This window comes from Rana temporaria, chromosome 3, assembly GCF_905171775.1.
Source record: "Rana temporaria chromosome 3, aRanTem1.1, whole genome shotgun sequence".
Classification (NCBI taxonomy): domain Eukaryota; kingdom Metazoa; phylum Chordata; class Amphibia; order Anura; family Ranidae; genus Rana; species Rana temporaria.
This window is the reverse complement of record NC_053491.1, coordinates 181,491,383-181,508,166: the sequence shown is the minus strand read 5'-3', so window position 1 is coordinate 181,508,166 and position 16,784 is coordinate 181,491,383. Positions and strand designations below refer to the sequence as shown.

The 16,784-nt window shown below is 42.2% G+C and overlaps 2 protein-coding genes across 4 annotated transcripts in view; one reads left to right on the top strand and one right to left on the bottom strand.

Annotated features, from left to right (window-relative positions):
• The window catches only part of LOC120931937 (monocarboxylate transporter 2-like), a 107,758-nt gene that overhangs the window by 61,895 nt on the left and 29,079 nt on the right, over positions 1 to 16,784 (bottom strand). The gene's annotated exons all lie outside the window — the stretch shown is intronic.
• On the top strand, positions 8,859 to 10,962 carry LOC120930402 (tigger transposable element-derived protein 1-like). Its single transcript, XM_040341592.1, has one exon. It carries the CDS (start codon positions 8,965 to 8,967, stop codon positions 10,960 to 10,962), a length of 1,998 nt encoding a protein of 665 aa, XP_040197526.1. The 5' UTR covers positions 8,859 to 8,964.

The following is a 16,784-nucleotide window of genomic DNA, read 5'->3' as shown; positions in this document are numbered from 1 at the left end:
ATAAAAAATAAATAAACTGGAAGCTGATTCCATCCATTCTGATTTTGGTTTCTTTGCAGAGCAGCACCAGTTTTTGCACTCTTCGGTTTTAGTAAATCAACCCCAGTGGGTAATATCCCTGGCCTCTCGTTCCAGCACAAAGCCACACTGGTTCTGGTAGATAAGTGTCGGGATGTGGGATAATATTCTGGAGCTCAGAATTTTGGTAAAAATCTTCAAATCTACATTCAAGAGGGATGTTGGGCCATAGGTAGGAAAGTGTTGGGGATCTTTGAGAATTACAGTAATAAGTGCCTGTAAAGTATCACTGGGAAGTGGATGACCCTGTAGGATAGAATTGTACGCTTCTGAAAATCTGTCCGCTAGTATCACTTGAAAGGTTTTTTAATAGGTCAGTATGTAGCCAGCAGGCCCTGGAGCTTTCCCAGGTTTCATGTTTTTTAATAGCCCTATTTTTTTTTTCAAAGTCTTTTACTGCTTCTTCAGTTAGGACAGGCATGTCTGAATCTTTGAGATACTGTGTTAAAAGCACATTCCTTTGAGTAGAGCCCATGTTGGGATCAGAGGGGTCTAGGCTGTATGATTTAGAATTGCTTACTTCCTGAGACTGTATGGAAATATAAAACTTACATCATATAGTGTACATGTGTGATACTCTATGTGGATAACCCAAACTGCCTGGGGGGAGGGGGGAACACAGCAATGGGTGTAAGAAGGCCAAACTGATCATGCCCTTCACTTCATACACTTCAGATAACAGTGGCAATTACTGTAACAAATATAGAAAGGGATGCACAAATACCCATGTGTTGCTTGGGCGTTATGGCTATATAAGATTGTCATGCAACCCTGGGTATCATTAGGTCAGCTGATGTAATTTCCCAGAATATATAGTGTTTTTGGTGGAACAGCACAATCTGTAAGTCTGTAAATATACTTAAGGGGTGTGATCCGTTGGCCTTATTACATTGCCTGCAGTCCTTCCCAAGTGGCTTGAGATATCCACATAGAGTATTGCACATGTACACTATATGATAAAAATCTTATATTTCCATACAGTCTGAGGAAGTAGAAATGATCTGAGAAATATGTAACTGTCTTGCACAAAAAAAAACATAATCTGCAGGAAAAAGTCTGTTTGACATGAACGTCATAATGATCTTACCAAATTTTAAAAGAGAAGTATGGGATTTGGAAAAAATAATTTCCCTAGGTGGGTGCAGCAACGATTCTATGCTGTAGCTGTCCCTGGCTGGCTCTGCAGTGAGAACTGAGAAATCCAAGGCCGCTAATTGCTCAGTTCTCCCCTCTCTGGAGCGCTTGGCTGTGGAGGGGGGGCGGAAGGGACTGGCCCAGGCTCTCAGTGGCTTGCTGAGAGGCTGAATCAGGTGCCAATCCAGGCTTCTAGGTGGTTGGGATCTTTTCATAGCCTGGCCTACTGTTGGAAGACAACTGATCACAGAGTGCAGAACAAACTTTACTCCTGTTATCTATAGGAGAAGTATAGCCAAAATAGCTAGGTAAATGGTAAATGTATGGGAATATTTCGCCTATGCATATGGTTGTGCTACTACTCTTAAATACTGTTAAATACAATATTCTATTCATTGTGTTTGTTTTATTAATTGTCTATCCAATTCTATGGATTTGTAAATAGATAATGATTTTTTTATATATTTTTGGTAAACGCCTTTTCTTTGGTGAATGTGGTGACACCTAAAAAGTCCCTTTAATACAATTATTGCAGCCATTTATGGGCAGGTCCTCTCCATCAACAACTTTGTTGCGTTGTGTTCCTTTTCTTCTATAGCCCAAAACCCAGGCTTGTTTGTATATATACAATGTACCCTGTAAATAAATGTTCATGTTTTTAAAATAATATATTGTTCTTTTTAAATAACTAATATGTTTATATAAGATTTTACATATAATAAAACATCATATTATCACACTGATTTTAAATTGGCAGGCAGGAATAACTCATGACTTTATCAGGTGTAGCTCTGTTAGAGAGCAAATCATTAGTTGAAGGACAGATCTACAAATTGTATCCATCTATGGCTAACCTTGAAGTAAACCTGTGACTAGGCTGATTAAACACAGTATTGTACAGTATATCACAGAAAGCACCAGATGCTGCTAGAACATAATGCCATTTTAATTCTGAGTGTAGTCACAGATGGTACCCCCACATATTTAGTCAGTGCACCCTGTAAGCCACAGTACAATATCTGGAGTCTAAGAAAATGATCATCAAGCCTACACATTGTCATATGGGAATAATACTCAGTTTATGCAACTGTTGCCCCTAAGAAAGAATAGCAGAGGTTATTCATGGGGCTTTATACACACTTTGAATGGACCAGTACTTAAATTGGTAGTGTGTTCTGCCATAACATGATGCCTGCTTTTGCTTTTTCAGACTAGCAATAGATGAGAAGACCAGTTTCCCAACTAATGATATACTGTACATACACCTAGAGCTACAATTGAGAGGATCAATGGTTATTCCTGCCTGCAAAAAAAACCTCCATATACAAATTAAACTTGTCAAGCCAATACAGTGGTGATTTGCTATCCAACAAACAGTGTATACAAAGTGAATTGTCACAGCGCTGGAGTATCAAAGCCTTTAAATTCCATACATACCGAAGCAACAAATAAGCACATCCGTGTACATGCACAATCAGAAAAATCAAACAGGAAGAAGAAAACTTACATTAAACAAGTAACAAAAAAGAAAAAAACTGAGTAAGCAATCAGACAAGAGAATACTGCACTCATGTATGTTAGTAGACTGAGTATATCCACCCAGGCACCCAGCACCAAAAGTCATAATAACACTCTGACTTCCAGCTCAAACAGGGGTAGTAGCAAGAACAGAGGGGAGGGTTTGACTTAAAACAGAAGGTAAGTAGGGTATAGGGTCAGAGACTAAATGTAGAAGAAAGTCACTGGTGTCTTGTGTGTCCAGCTAGGGTCCCCAGAGTCTAGTAAACTTCCCTGGACACCTTCTTACCTCATAAGTTAACTTATAAAGTGGGAAGTTCTGGTTAATTAAACATTTCCACAAGGCAATGTGCAGGGGGTCAGAACATATCCACTATAATGCAATGGTCTTCCTGGCATAATAGAGTAGTATCCATAAGAATTGTATAGCTTTAGCAGTCAGTTCAATACAATCAAATACCCTGAGAAGACACCACTTAGGGCTACAGACATTGGGGAGATCAAAACAAACTTTCCTGGACACCCTCTCGCCTCATAAGTTAGCTTATAAAGTGGGAGATTCTGGTTAATTAAACATTTCCACAATGTGCAGGGGGTCAGAAAGTATCCAGTATGATGCAATGGTCTTCCTGGCATAATAGAGTAGTATCCATAAGAATCGTTTAGCTTTAGCAGTCAGTTCAATATCATCAAATACCCCAAGAAGACACCACTTAGGGCTACAGACATTGAGGAGATCGAAATGAACTGAAATAAATTCAGTATCCTCAAACCAAAATGGTCTGACCTTAATGCACAGCCAAACCATATGCATAAAGTCCCCTTGTTCTGACTCACATTTATGGCATGTGTGGGTGATGTGTTTGCGCATAAGAAATACATTTAGGTGTTTAATACATTCTGTGTAATCTTAAGTGTATGAGTTTGTCCATAGCAGAGATTACAGTATCGGAATATGAGGCATACACCTCCTCCAAGTCATCTGCAGACAGGTCCGGGATATCAATTAGACACCTGTCTCGTACTTTAAAAAAAAAAAAATTATATAATCTTTATTTATTTTCTTCATATAAAAAAAATACATACATATAAATATATATATATAAAAAAAAAACAGTAAAAGAAATACATTTTCTTACAGCTTTCTATTATCGCCCTATCTCTTTTCTTTCTTATGCCTCCCCCCTTCCCCCCATTCTTTATCCTAGTGTATGTTTTGGACCTCGCTCTCTTCCTTGTTTAACCGATTAAGACCCGGACCAATTTGCAGGTTAAGGACCTGGTCCCTTTTTGCGATTCGGCACTGCGTCGCTTTAACAGACAATTGGGCGGTCGTGCGACGTGGCTCCCAAACAAAATTGGTGTCCTTTTTTTTCCACAAATAGAGCTTTCTTTTGGTGGTATTTGATCACCTCTGCGGTTTTAATTTATTGCGCTATAAACAAAAATAGAGCAACAATTTTGAAAAAAAATAATATTTTTTACTTTTTGCTGTGATAAATATCCCCAAAAATATATATAAAAAACTATTTTTTTCCTCAGTTTAGGCCGATACGTATTCTTCTACATATTTTTCGTAAAAAAAAAAATCGCAATAAGCGTTTATTGATTGGTTTGCTCAAAAGTTATAGCGTCTACAAAATAGGGCATAGTTTTATGGCATTTTTATTAATATTTTTTTTTACTAGTAATGGCGGCGATCAGGGATTTTTATCGGTACTGCGACCTTATGGCGGACACTTCGGACACTTTTGACACATTTTGGGGATTATTGGCATTTTTATAGTGATCAGTGCTATAAAAATGCATTGATTACTATAAAAATGCCACTGGCAGGCAAGGGGTTAACACTAGGGGGAGAGGAAGGGGTTAAGTATGTTCTCTAGGTGTGTTCTAACTGAAGGGGGGGTGGGACTGACATGGGGAAATGACTGATCGCTGTTCATACATTGTATGAACAGCTAACAGTCATTTCTCCCCCTGACAGGACCAGGAGCTGTGTGTTTACACACACAGCTCCCAGTTCTCGCTCTGTAACGAGTGATCGCGGGTGCCCGGCGGTTGCGCACGCCCGCCGGGCACGCGCGTCGGGACCAGGGGCGAGCGGGGGGCGCGTGCACACCCCTATTGGCTGATTCGCGAGATGACGTAGATCTACGGGATCTCGCGCAGGGGAGCCGACCTGCCGCCGTATAACTGCGGTGGCTGGTCGGCAAGTAGTTAAGCTAGTGCATTGTTGGTTTACTTACCTTTTCCTTCGATTTTCCTTCTAAATTTTTTTTTCCTTTGTTGGAATTTCTCACTTCCTGTTTCTCCTCAGTAAGCTTGCCCCCATCATCCGAGCCGTTCTGACTGGGAGTTAGTCAGCCAGAACAGCTTACTGAGGAGGAACAGGAAGTGAGAAATTCAGACAAAGAAAATTCTTAGGCCCCGTACACACGTCCGAGGAACTCGACGGGCAAAACTCATCGTTTTGCTCGTCGAGTTCTGTGTGAAGCCGCCGAGGTTCTCGGCGAGCCAACTTTCCTCATTGAACAACGAGGAAATAGAGAACATGTTCTCTATTTGGCTCGACGAGGAACTCGTCGGCTTCCTCGGCCGAAAGTGTACACACGCCGGGTTTCTCGGCAGAATTCAGCTCCGATCGAGTTTCTGGCTGAATTCTGCCGAGAAACTCGGTCGTGTGTGGGGGGCCTTAGAAGGGAAATCGGAGGAAAAGGTAAGTGAACCAACAATGCACTAGCTTAAAGGAACCTATTTAGAAAATAAAAAAACAAACCTTTACAACCCCTTTAAATATTAAAATTCTCGCTACTGTTTCCAATGAAATGTATCATTTAGTATATCACAGTTGCATTTGCATTCAACTTTCATTGTAAAAAAAAATGACTGAGCACATAGTACAGTGGCTGCACAGTATCCTTAAAAGCAACAACATATATGGAGTGGAAACAGACTTTTATAAAGAGAACAATGAATCAAGGAGCCGAGTCACCTTCTCTATTTTTATCTACACATGCGTACATCAGCTGACATGTCTAACTTGTCCGAGTACAAAGCATGTGACTTATGTTTGTACATTCAGTGATACTGGCTGCTGCTCTTGGAAGGTTTTGTTGAAATAACAATGCTAAGTAAAATATGCAGTTAAAGAGCCACATGTCACTTAGAACGTTTACAGTAGACGCTAAATCTGGTACATTGTGATTAATTACCAAGGGAGTAGAGGTTTTTCATCTAACAAATGTGTAATTTTTACTTTGTAAAATGAATGTTAGAAAATAAGATGAAGCTGTGTTCACTTTGAAAACCCAATCGTGTGCTAGAAAAACAAATGTTTTTTTTTTCCTTCCCTTGCACATGATTTAGTATTTATAGTGAACAGTGCTACATCATATTTAGCAACATATAATTTGAAAAGTGAACATTTACTTTTATAGGTGAACAACGTCTATACCACTAGAAGCATATAGAAGAGAAAAAATACATTAGCAGGTAGTATTAACCACTTAAGACCCGGACCAAAATGCAGCTAAAGGACCGGCCAGGTTTTGCGATTCGGCACTGCGTCGCTTTAACAGACAATTGCGCGGTCGTGCGATGTGGCTCCCAAACAAAATTGGCGTCCTTTTTTTCCCACTAATAGAGCTTTCTTTTGGTGGTATTTGATCACCTCTGCGGTTTATATTTTTTGCGCAATAAACAAAAATAGAGCGACAATTTTGAAAAAAATTCAATATTTTTTACTTTTTGCTATAATAAATATCCCCCAAAAATATATAAAAAAAACATTTTTTTCCTCAGTTTAGGCCGATACGTATTCTTCTAAAAAGTAATATATACAAACGTATATATAATCACTGTGCTGCTCAATGAAGTGGTAAATAGCAGCCAACACCACAAAAATAGATTAATTTTGTAAAGTAAAAACAGAGAAATAAAGTGTAGCGCTAAAAATAAAAAAATAAAGAAAAAACCCTGTGAATGAGTCTTTAAAAGGTGGTACTATGATACCAAAAATATTCAGGTGAACAATAAGGTGAGTGAATCCAAGTCCGTGACAAACTTCAATTCATCAGATGATAGTGACTTATGTGATACACAGTGATTGATAGACGATCCGCCACCAATTGATGATAATTATGAGGCTTACCAAAGGGATCGGACCCAAGTAAGTGTATACTTATCAGGTCATTCAAGCTTGAGTAATACCAGGGATCCAAACGAACTCCAATAATGGAAAATCAATGGGCCTCTTAGAACATTCTTATGTATAATACTTGATATGAAGCGAATTCACAGAGACCAGTTGAGTGGTACCGGTAAATGCTCCCATGCAATGATGTTAAAACATCTCCTCTGCTGCCTCTTCCAGTAATATCTCCTTTGTACCTTTGTACGATACATATTCTTCTACCTATTTTTAGTAAAAAAAATCGCAATAAGCGTTTATCGGTTGGTTTGCGCAAAATTTATAGCGTTTACAAAATAGGGGATAGTTTTATTGCCTTTTTATAAAAAAAATGTTTTACTACTTATGGCGGCGATCAGCGATTTTTTTTCATGACTGCGACATTATGGCGGACACTTCGGACAATTTTGACACATTTTTGGGACCATTGTCATTTTCACAGCAAAAAATGCATTTAAAGGAGTTAACCACAGGGGGCGCTGATGGGGTTATGTGTGACCTGAAGTGTGTTTACAACTGTAGGGGGGTGTGGCTGTAGGTGTGATGTCATCGATTGTGTCCCCCTATAAAAGGGATGACACGATCGATGCTGCTGCCACAGTGAAGAACGGGGAAGCCGTGTTTACACACGGTTCTCCCCATTCTTCAGCTCCGGGGACCCGATCGCGGGACTCCAGCGGCGATCGGGTCCGCGGTCCTGTACGTACATGTGCCCAGCCGTGCCATTCTGCCGACGTATATGTGCAGGAGGCGGTCCTTAAATGGTTAAACGAATTTACCATAAATACACTATACAGGCATACCCCGCTTTGCGGACACTCACTTTACGTACACTCGCGAGTACAGACATGCCCGCAAGTGTGCGTAAAGTGCCTCGCAATTACGGACATTCCCGTGCCGCCCAGCTGCAGTATGATCTGTAGGGGCGGAGCTGCCGCCCAGAGTTGTGAGGGAAGAGGCAAAACGTCCTGCGAGTTGCCAGCAAGCCAGCCCAGCATTGCCTGTCGGCCCAGAGGTGCTCAGCATAGGTGCTCAGCATTGCCTGTCAGCAATCCCAGCGCTGCTCAGAGGTGCCGCCAGCCCAGAGCTGTTCACCAGCCACAGTCTGCATAAACGTAAGTACCGTACGCCCCCCTGCTATTGGCCCTGACCTCCCCACTACCAGCCCTGGACCCACATCATAGCCCCTGACCCCCCCACTGTTATTTTCATTGTTACAGGTACCTATCGTACCTGCCAGCCCAGAGGTGCCCGCCAGCCAGCACCAAGGCCCAGAGGTGCCTGCCAGCCAGCACCAAGGCCCAGAGGTACCCACCAGCCAGCACCAAGGCCCAGAGATGCCTGCTAGCCAGCATCAAGGCCCATAGGTGCCTTCCAGCCAGTACCAAGGCCCAGAGGTACCCACCAGCCAGCACCAAGGCCCAGAGGTGCCTGCCAGCCAGCATTAAGGCCCATAGGTGCCTGCCAGCCAGTACCAAGGCCTAGAGGTACCCACCAGCCAGTACCAAGGCCCAGAGGTGCCTGCCAGCCAGCATCAAGGCCCATAGGTGCCTGCCAGCCAGTACCAAGGCCCAGAGGTACCCACCAGCCAGCACCAAGGCCCAGAGGTGCCTGCCAGCCAGCACCAAGGCCCAGAGGTACCCACCAGCCAGCACCAAGGCCCATAGATGCCTGCCAGCCAGCCAGCATCAAGGCCCATAGGTGCCTGCCAGCCAGTACCAAGGCCCAGAGGTACCCACCAGCCAGCACCAAGGCCCAGAGGTGCCTGCCAGCCAGCACCAAGGCCCAGAGGTACCCACCAGCCAGCACCAAGGCCCAGAGGTGCCTGCCAGCCAGCATCAAGGCCCATAGGTGCCTGCCAGCCAGTACCAAGGCCCAGAGGTACCCACCAGCCAGCACCAAGGCCCATAGGTGCCTGCCAGCCAGTACCAAGGCCCAGAGGTGCCCGCCAGCCAGCACCAAGACCCAGAGGTGCCAGCCCAGCATTGCCCAGAGGTGTCCGCCAGCCAGCCCAGCATTGCTTGCCAGGTACGCATTGAATAATGGCAGATAGTACCAAAAAAAGCCGTAAATCAATTACCTTGGATATGAAGGCTAAAATGATTAAGTTGTATGATGAAGGTGTAACTCAAGCTGAAATAGGCCGAAGGCTAGGCTACACTCAGACTACAGTTAACACCGTCATAAAAAACAGAGAAAAACTTCTTGCAGAAATTAAGAGTGCTACACCTGTTAACACAACAACAATTCGAAAAAGAGATAGCATTGTTGCAGACATGGAGAGACTCTTAATACTTTGGATAGAAAATCAGACTACACGTCATGTTCCTGTCAACCAGGCAATTATACAAACTGAAGCCTTAAGTCTATTCAATGACCTGAAGGCTAAGAAAGGTGAGACAGCAAAGGATGCAGAATTTTCTGCAAGCCGTGGATGGTTTGATAGGTTCAAGAAAAGGTCTAACCTACATAACATTAAAATACAAGGAGAGGCAGCTGCTGCAGATCATAAGGCTGCAGAAAGCTATCCAAGCGAGCTTGCCAAAATTATTCAAGATGGAGGCTACTCCATGGATCAGATTTTTAATGTGGATGAGACTGGTCTATTCTGGAAGAAGATGCCTGCAAGAACCTTTATCGCAATACAGGAAAGATCAATGCCAGGCTACAAGCCAGCTAAAGATAGAATAACCCTTCTGTTAGGTGGCAATGCTTCTGGTACCTTAAAGCTAAAGCCTTTGCTAATTTACAGATGGGAAAATCCAAGAGCTTTGAAGAACTACGTTAAAACTAGGCTTCCAGTGCATTGGAGAGCTAACAAAAATGCATGGGTTACTGCAGCCCTTTTTGAAGATTGGTTTGACACCTGCTTTGTTAAAGAGGTGAAAGCCTATTGCAAGGACAACAATATCCCTTTCCACATTTTGCTGCTTGTTGATAATGCCCCTGGACACCCTCGAACACTAGATGAGCTGAACCCTAACATTCGAGTGCAGTTCCTACCATCCAATACGACCTCACTACTGCAGCCAATGGATCAATGCGTCATTGCCGCCTTCAAGTTAAACTACTTAAAAAGAACATTCAGTAAGTGTATTGCAGCAATAGACAAAGAAGAAGGAGAAGGTAAAGAAGTCCTATCCAAATTCTGGAAAAGCTACAACATCTTGGATTGCATTAAAACTGTAAGAGATGCTTGGAATGACATAAAGGAAACCACAATGAAAAGGGCCTGGAAAAAATTATGCCCACAGTTAGTTGATGATTCAGAAGGCTGTGAAGATCATGTAGCTACTGTTACTGAAAATATTGTAGATATGGCAAGGCAGTTAGAGCTGGAAGTGGAGCCAGAAGATGTTGCTGAACTGCTTGCATCCCACACGGAGTCCCTCAGCAATGAAGATCTTCTAGAACTTGAAGAGGAGAGAGAAGAAGATGTGCAGGATGGGGTTGAGATCATTGATCATCAGCCTGAAGGTTTAACAACAAAAATTCTCTTTGAAGCTTTCCGTCATCTTGATAGAGCCATGGCTCTATTTGAAAAGCATGATAGGGATTTTGAAAGAAGTTCCAAAGTCAATGCTAGCATCTCAGGGGCTTATGCCTGTTACAAAGAAATCTACAGGGAGAAAAAGAGAGCTACACTTCAAACCTCCATAGAAACATACTTTTCTAAAAGTCCATCAGCACGCAGATCATCATCAACTGACAGTCTGTTTCCAGCTCTGACATCACCACCGTGTCCTGCTCCTATTGCTACTTGTAGTACACCCAATTCTCCAGCAAGAAAGCGCCTCATTTTTGAAGACTTGACTTGTGAAACAGAAGATACCTGCATACCTGACAGTCCATTTCCAGCTCTGACATCACCATCAAGTCCTGCTCCTACTCTGATTTCTTCTTGTAGTACACCCATTTCGCCAGCAAGAAAGCGTCTCGCCTTTGAAGATTTGACTAGTGAAACAAAAGATACCTGTATGCCTTCACCCTTCCTACCACAATTAATTATCTCAGCTGCTCTGGCCTTGCAACAACAATGAGATGGGGTTAGTTATCAATCAATAGTTATCAATGCATTATTCATATCAGTTATGCTTGTAAATGACTATTGCAATGCAGTGCACACATTTAGAAGTGAAAAAAGGTATTGCTTCACTTTAAGTACATTTTTGCTTTACATACATGCCCCGGTCCCATTGTGTACTTAAAAGCGGGGTATGCCTGTATTACCTAAAGTATTGTGACGCCTGCCTTTACACACACATGAACTTCAATGGTATCCCAGTCATATGCTGCGTACACACGATAATTTTTCGGCATGAAGAAAACTTTTTCAAAAACGTCTTTTAAAATGATCGTGTGTTCAGGTTCTGAAAAACGACCAAAAAAAACGTCGTTTTAAACAATGTCGTTTTTCGGGTTGTAAAAAATGATCGTGTGTGGGCAAAAACAATGTAAAAAACCCACGCATGCTCAGAAGCAAGTTATGTGACGGGAGCGCTCGTTCTGGTAAAACTACCGTTTATAATGGAGTAAGCACATTCATCACGCTGTAACAGACAGAAAAGCGTGAATCGTCTTTTACTAACACGGAATCAGCTAAACCAGCCCAAAGGCGAATGGAACTTCCCCTTTATAGTGTCGTCGTAAGTGTTGTACGTCACCGTGCTTTTCTAGATCATTTTTTTTAAATGATGGTGTGTAGGCAAAGTCGTTTTAATGATGAAGTTGGGAAAACTTCGTTTTTTGGACATGCTGAAAAACACGGCACGCGGCATTAGTCCGTAGGGTTCAATATTAAGTTGGCCCACCCTTTGCAGCTATAACAGCTTCAACTCTTCTGGGAACACTGTCCACAAGGTTTAGGAGTGTTTCTATGGGAGTGTTTGACCATTCTTCCAGAAGCCCACTTGCAAGGTCAGACACTGATGTCGGAGAGAAGGCCTGGCTCACAGTCTGTACTATAATTCATCCCAAAGGTGTTCTATCTGGGTTAAGGTCAAGACTCTGTGCTGTGCAGGCCAGTCAAGTTCCTGCACACCAAACTCGCTCATGCATGACTTTATGGACCTTGCTTTGTGCACTGGTGCGCAGTCATGTTGGAACAGGAAGGGCCATCCCCAAATTGTTCTCATAAAGTTGGGAGCATGAAATTGTCCAAAACATCTTGATATGCTGACACCTTAAGAGTTCCCTTCACTGGAACTAAGGGGCCAAGCCCAACCCCTGAAAAACAACTCCACACCATAATTCCTCCTCCACCAAATGATTTGGACCAGTGCACAAAGCAAAGACATGGATGAGCGAGTTTGGTATGGAAGAACTTGACTGGCCTGCACAGAGTTTTGACCTCAACCCCATAGAACACCCTTGGGATAAATTAGAGCACAAGAACGTGAGCCAGATCTTCTCTCCAACATCAGTGCCTTACCTCACAAATGCGCTTCTAGAAGAATGGTCAAACATTCCCATTGACACATTCCTAAACCTTGTGGACAGCCTTTCCAGAAGAGTTGAAGCTGTTATAGCTGTAAAGGGTGGCCAACTCAGTTTTGAACCCTACTGACTAAGACTAACATGCCAAGTTACATTTTAAATTGTAACCAACTTATATGTATTGTATTTTGTTAATACAAAATTATTTGTGAAAAATCTGTGAAGGCATGAATATATTTTCCCTTCTAAAAATTATAAAAAGGCAAACAGGATAAAGGTTCCTGTACTACTTTGAGGCGACTTCAGAGCAGCTTGCATTGACTCCTATACATAAGCCATTTTGCAAGCCGTGCTAAAGGGGCGCTGTATGGGCGGGCTTCAGAGCCGGGCGACTTTAAAGATGCCCCCGTGTGAACCGACTCTTAGTAAAACAAAGGCTGTATCCAGTAGCATGTTTCTTCTGATGACACTCTTTTCAACAGTGAACCCTTCTTGCAACCACAAGGTCCTTTAGAATTATGTGCTCAGGTGCCAAAAACAGATCTGTAACACTCTCTTTAGGTATCTGATTCTAAATAACTTTGTGTTACCATGGGTCTCTAAAGTAGAACAATGGTAAAGCTATGGGCATTTACATTTTTACATATTCTTATACAGCAGTAAATACATTTCAAAACGTGCCTTCACTGACCTCTGTACCTGCATGCACTATGAAGCTATTTCTCCTTGATGAGGAACTTTACCCTACCTACCCAAAAATCTATTTCTAGTCCGTGGTAATTGTTGGTGTATGTGAATATATATATATATATATATATATATATATATATATATATATATACTAGCCATGGAAACCAATATTGTCCTTTTTTCAGGCCAAAGTTCTTCTTCCTCACTATTGAACCAATAACCTGCATGTATAAACACGCCACTCGCACAATCCCACAATGTGCAGACATGTTGCGCTTCCGTTCTGGGCAGAAACGTTCTGCTTTTGGCACAATTGTGGGGGTTAGTGGGATTTCACACATGTGCAGACACGTGGGGCTCTATCAAGTCCTATAAACCTGTGGTATGTCTGCACATGTGTGAGATATAACAGGATATTACATTGGACACGTCATGCTCGCCTAGATGAGGATGTAGAAAGTAAAAAGTTAATAATGAATAAAAGTACAGTATTTATTGTAATCCAAGATTTTTTCCAGGGGGAAGGGAGAGGAGAAAGAGAAAAGGAAGTTATATTTATGAGTGTAGGGCTGCTTTAAAGTTTGAAGCCAACGCTTACCAGTTTAATTTTTACTTTCTCTTAGACCCCTTTCACATTGCAGAGGTTTTCAAGCATTTAAGTGCTAGAAATAGCCTCTAAATAGTGCCTGAAAACCACCTCCCATTAATTTCAATGTGTATTTTTACACTGGGGCGGTGCGCTTGTGGGATATTGGGAAAAGTCCCGCAAGCAACATTTTTGGGGCGGTTTGGGAGCGTTCTGGGCAGAAACGTTCTGCTTTTGGCACAATTGTGGGGGTTAGTGGGATTTCACACATGTGCAGACACGTGGGGCTCTATCAAGTCCTATAAACCTGTGGTATGTCTGCACATGTGTGAGATATAACAGGATATTACATTGGACACGTCATGCTCGCCTAGATGAGGATGTAGAAAGTAAAAAGTTAATAATGAATAAAAGTACAGTATTTATTGTAATCCAAGATTTTTTCCAGGGGGAAGGGAGAGGAGAAAGAGAAAAGGAAGTTATATTTATGAGTGTAGGGCTGCTTTAAAGTTTGAAGCCAACGCTTACCAGTTTAATTTTTACTTTCTCTTAGACCCCTTTCACATTGCAGAGGTTTTCAAGCATTTAAGTGCTAGAAATAGCCTCTAAATAGTGCCTGAAAACCACCTCCCATTAATTTCAATGTGTATTTTTACACTGGGGCGGTGCGCTTGTGGGATATTGGGAAAAGTCCCGCAAGCAACATTTTTGGGGCGGTTTGGGAGCGCTGTATACACCGCTTCCAAAACACTTCCAAAACGCTTTTCCCATTGAAATTAATCCGAAGTGCCTAAAAAAAGCTTCAGAAGCGCTGCAGCATGGGGGTTTTAACCCTTAGTGGCCGAAAAGCGCAGATTATACAGCGCTAAAGCTCCAATAAAACGAGCTGTGCTTTAGCGCTAACATGGCCCCATTGTGAAAGGGGTCTTAGAAGCTCAGCTCACCCCTCTCAGCAGTGAGTTGGCAGTCTGCCAGTCTTCTAATCGCTGATAACCAGAAAAACATGCGGGTTGAGAGTTCAAAGTCGCATTACAAGTCGCTCCCCATTAACGGAAATGGAACCAATCTAATCGGTTCAACACACGTCACTCCAACTTAGAAAAAGGTTCCTGCACTACTTTGGGGCAACTTCAACACGATTTGCACTGACTTCTGTTAAAAAAGTTGTATGTAAGCCACAATGAAGTCACGCAGGGATGTCGGATTCCTGTCATGCAGCTTTGCAGCCGTGGCAGTGTGAACAAGGGCTAAAGCAGTGTTGAGCCCTGACTTGAAAGACTTCAATGTTTCAGTTGTAAACGTTTAGGCTGAATTGCTTAAGGGTGGCTGTAACTACAGAGGTCAGCAAGGGGTTATTTTAAAGCTTTTTAGCGCTCATAAAATATGCACATATATCTTTGCAAAGTGTACTTTAGTCATTTTTTACTTCTTCTTCAGTTTAAGCATTGCAAATAGCAATATTACCTGCTATGCTTTTATATGTAGCAAAGAAATATAAATACCACATTTTCTGTAAATGAACAGTAACATTTCTGTGTCATTCAAATAATATATTACCCTGCTGCCATATTGCAGCTGCTAATAACAGCTGTGCTTAGGCTGAGAACCAGTCATTTCTGGGTATATTTTTTGCCAGGGGGAGAACCTGTCAGTTGGCTTTTAGGAAAATATTTAGAGGGTAAGTTCACCTTTGTACACTTTTTTTTATAGCATTTCAGGTACTTTTTTGCAACATTTTCCATTAAATCTACAGTCCCTTACTTTTCTTGTGTTAATCCACATTTCCGTACTTTTCCATTAGTAAAGTCTTCTTCCTAATCAGACTAGAGGTCATGACACAGGAAGGAGTTGACCAGCTGATTTCATTAGCACACACCCTGCATCATCCACCCTCCTATTCCCAGGTGCATGTTTTTTAAATGAAATGCAATCAATCAGTAATCACCCTCCTCGCTAAATACACAATCAGATTGCATAGTGCATGGCCATCTTTTTACAAGTACATAGGAGGGAGTAGACAGAAACACTCAGCTGTCAAGCCCTGTTTACAACTCTGCATAGCAAAATGTTCGCTCCCACTATGCTTGATGTGAATGGGGCCCGAAAGTGAAATTGGTGCAGTAACACAAGAACAATGATGCTCCATTCACATCTGTGCGTTTCCTTGCATTTCAGAAATACCCTGAACCAAAAAACGCACCAAGCTCCACTCTAAAAAAAAAAGTTCTGAAGGTTCTATGGGGCGATTGCTGCATGTAGGGCAGCCCATTCAGATGGATGGACTGCCCTATTTGTGATGAGTGAAAATGCTCAAACGCCTCCCCCCCTCGCATTAAAAAAAAGACGCATGTGGGAATGGGGCTTGACAGCTGAGTGTTTCTGTCCACTCCCTTCTATGTACTTGTATAAAGATGGCCATACAATATGCAATCTGATTATATATTGTGTAATTAGTGAGAAGGGTGATCACTGATTGATTGAATTTCATTTAATAAACATACACCTGGGAATGGGTTGGTGGATGATGCAGGGTGTGTGCTATGCTAATGAGGTCCACTGGTCAACTCCTTCCTGTGTCATGACCTAAAGTCTGATCAGGAAGAAGACATTACTAATGGAAATATCTGGATACATAGATTAACAAAAGAAAAGTAAGTGACTGTAGATTTAATGAAAAGCTTTGATATTTTTGCAAAAAAGGTACACAAATTCTATACTGGTGCACAGGGGAGCTGGAATTTAGAAGAAAAAAAAGTGTACAAAGGTGAACTTACCTTTTAATCATTTTCCTAAAAGCCAACTGACAGGTTCTCCCCTCCCCTCCCCTCTGGCAAAACATATACCCTTTAAGGTCAATAATGAGTCAACAACCAGTCCACAAGCAAATGTTTAAAAATGTTCAATGGGGCACTACAGTATGGGAGTTTAGGCCCAGATTCACGTAGAATCGCGGCGGCGTAACGTATCGTAGATACGTTACACCGCTGCAAGTTTTCATCGCAAGTGCCTGATTCTCAAAGCACTTGCATGAAAACTTACGCTGGTGGCCTCCGGCGTAAGGCCGCGTAATTCAAAGGGGCGTGTGCCATTTAAATTAGGCGTGCTCCCGCGCCGGACCTACTGCGCATGCTCCCTTTTGAATTTCCCGCC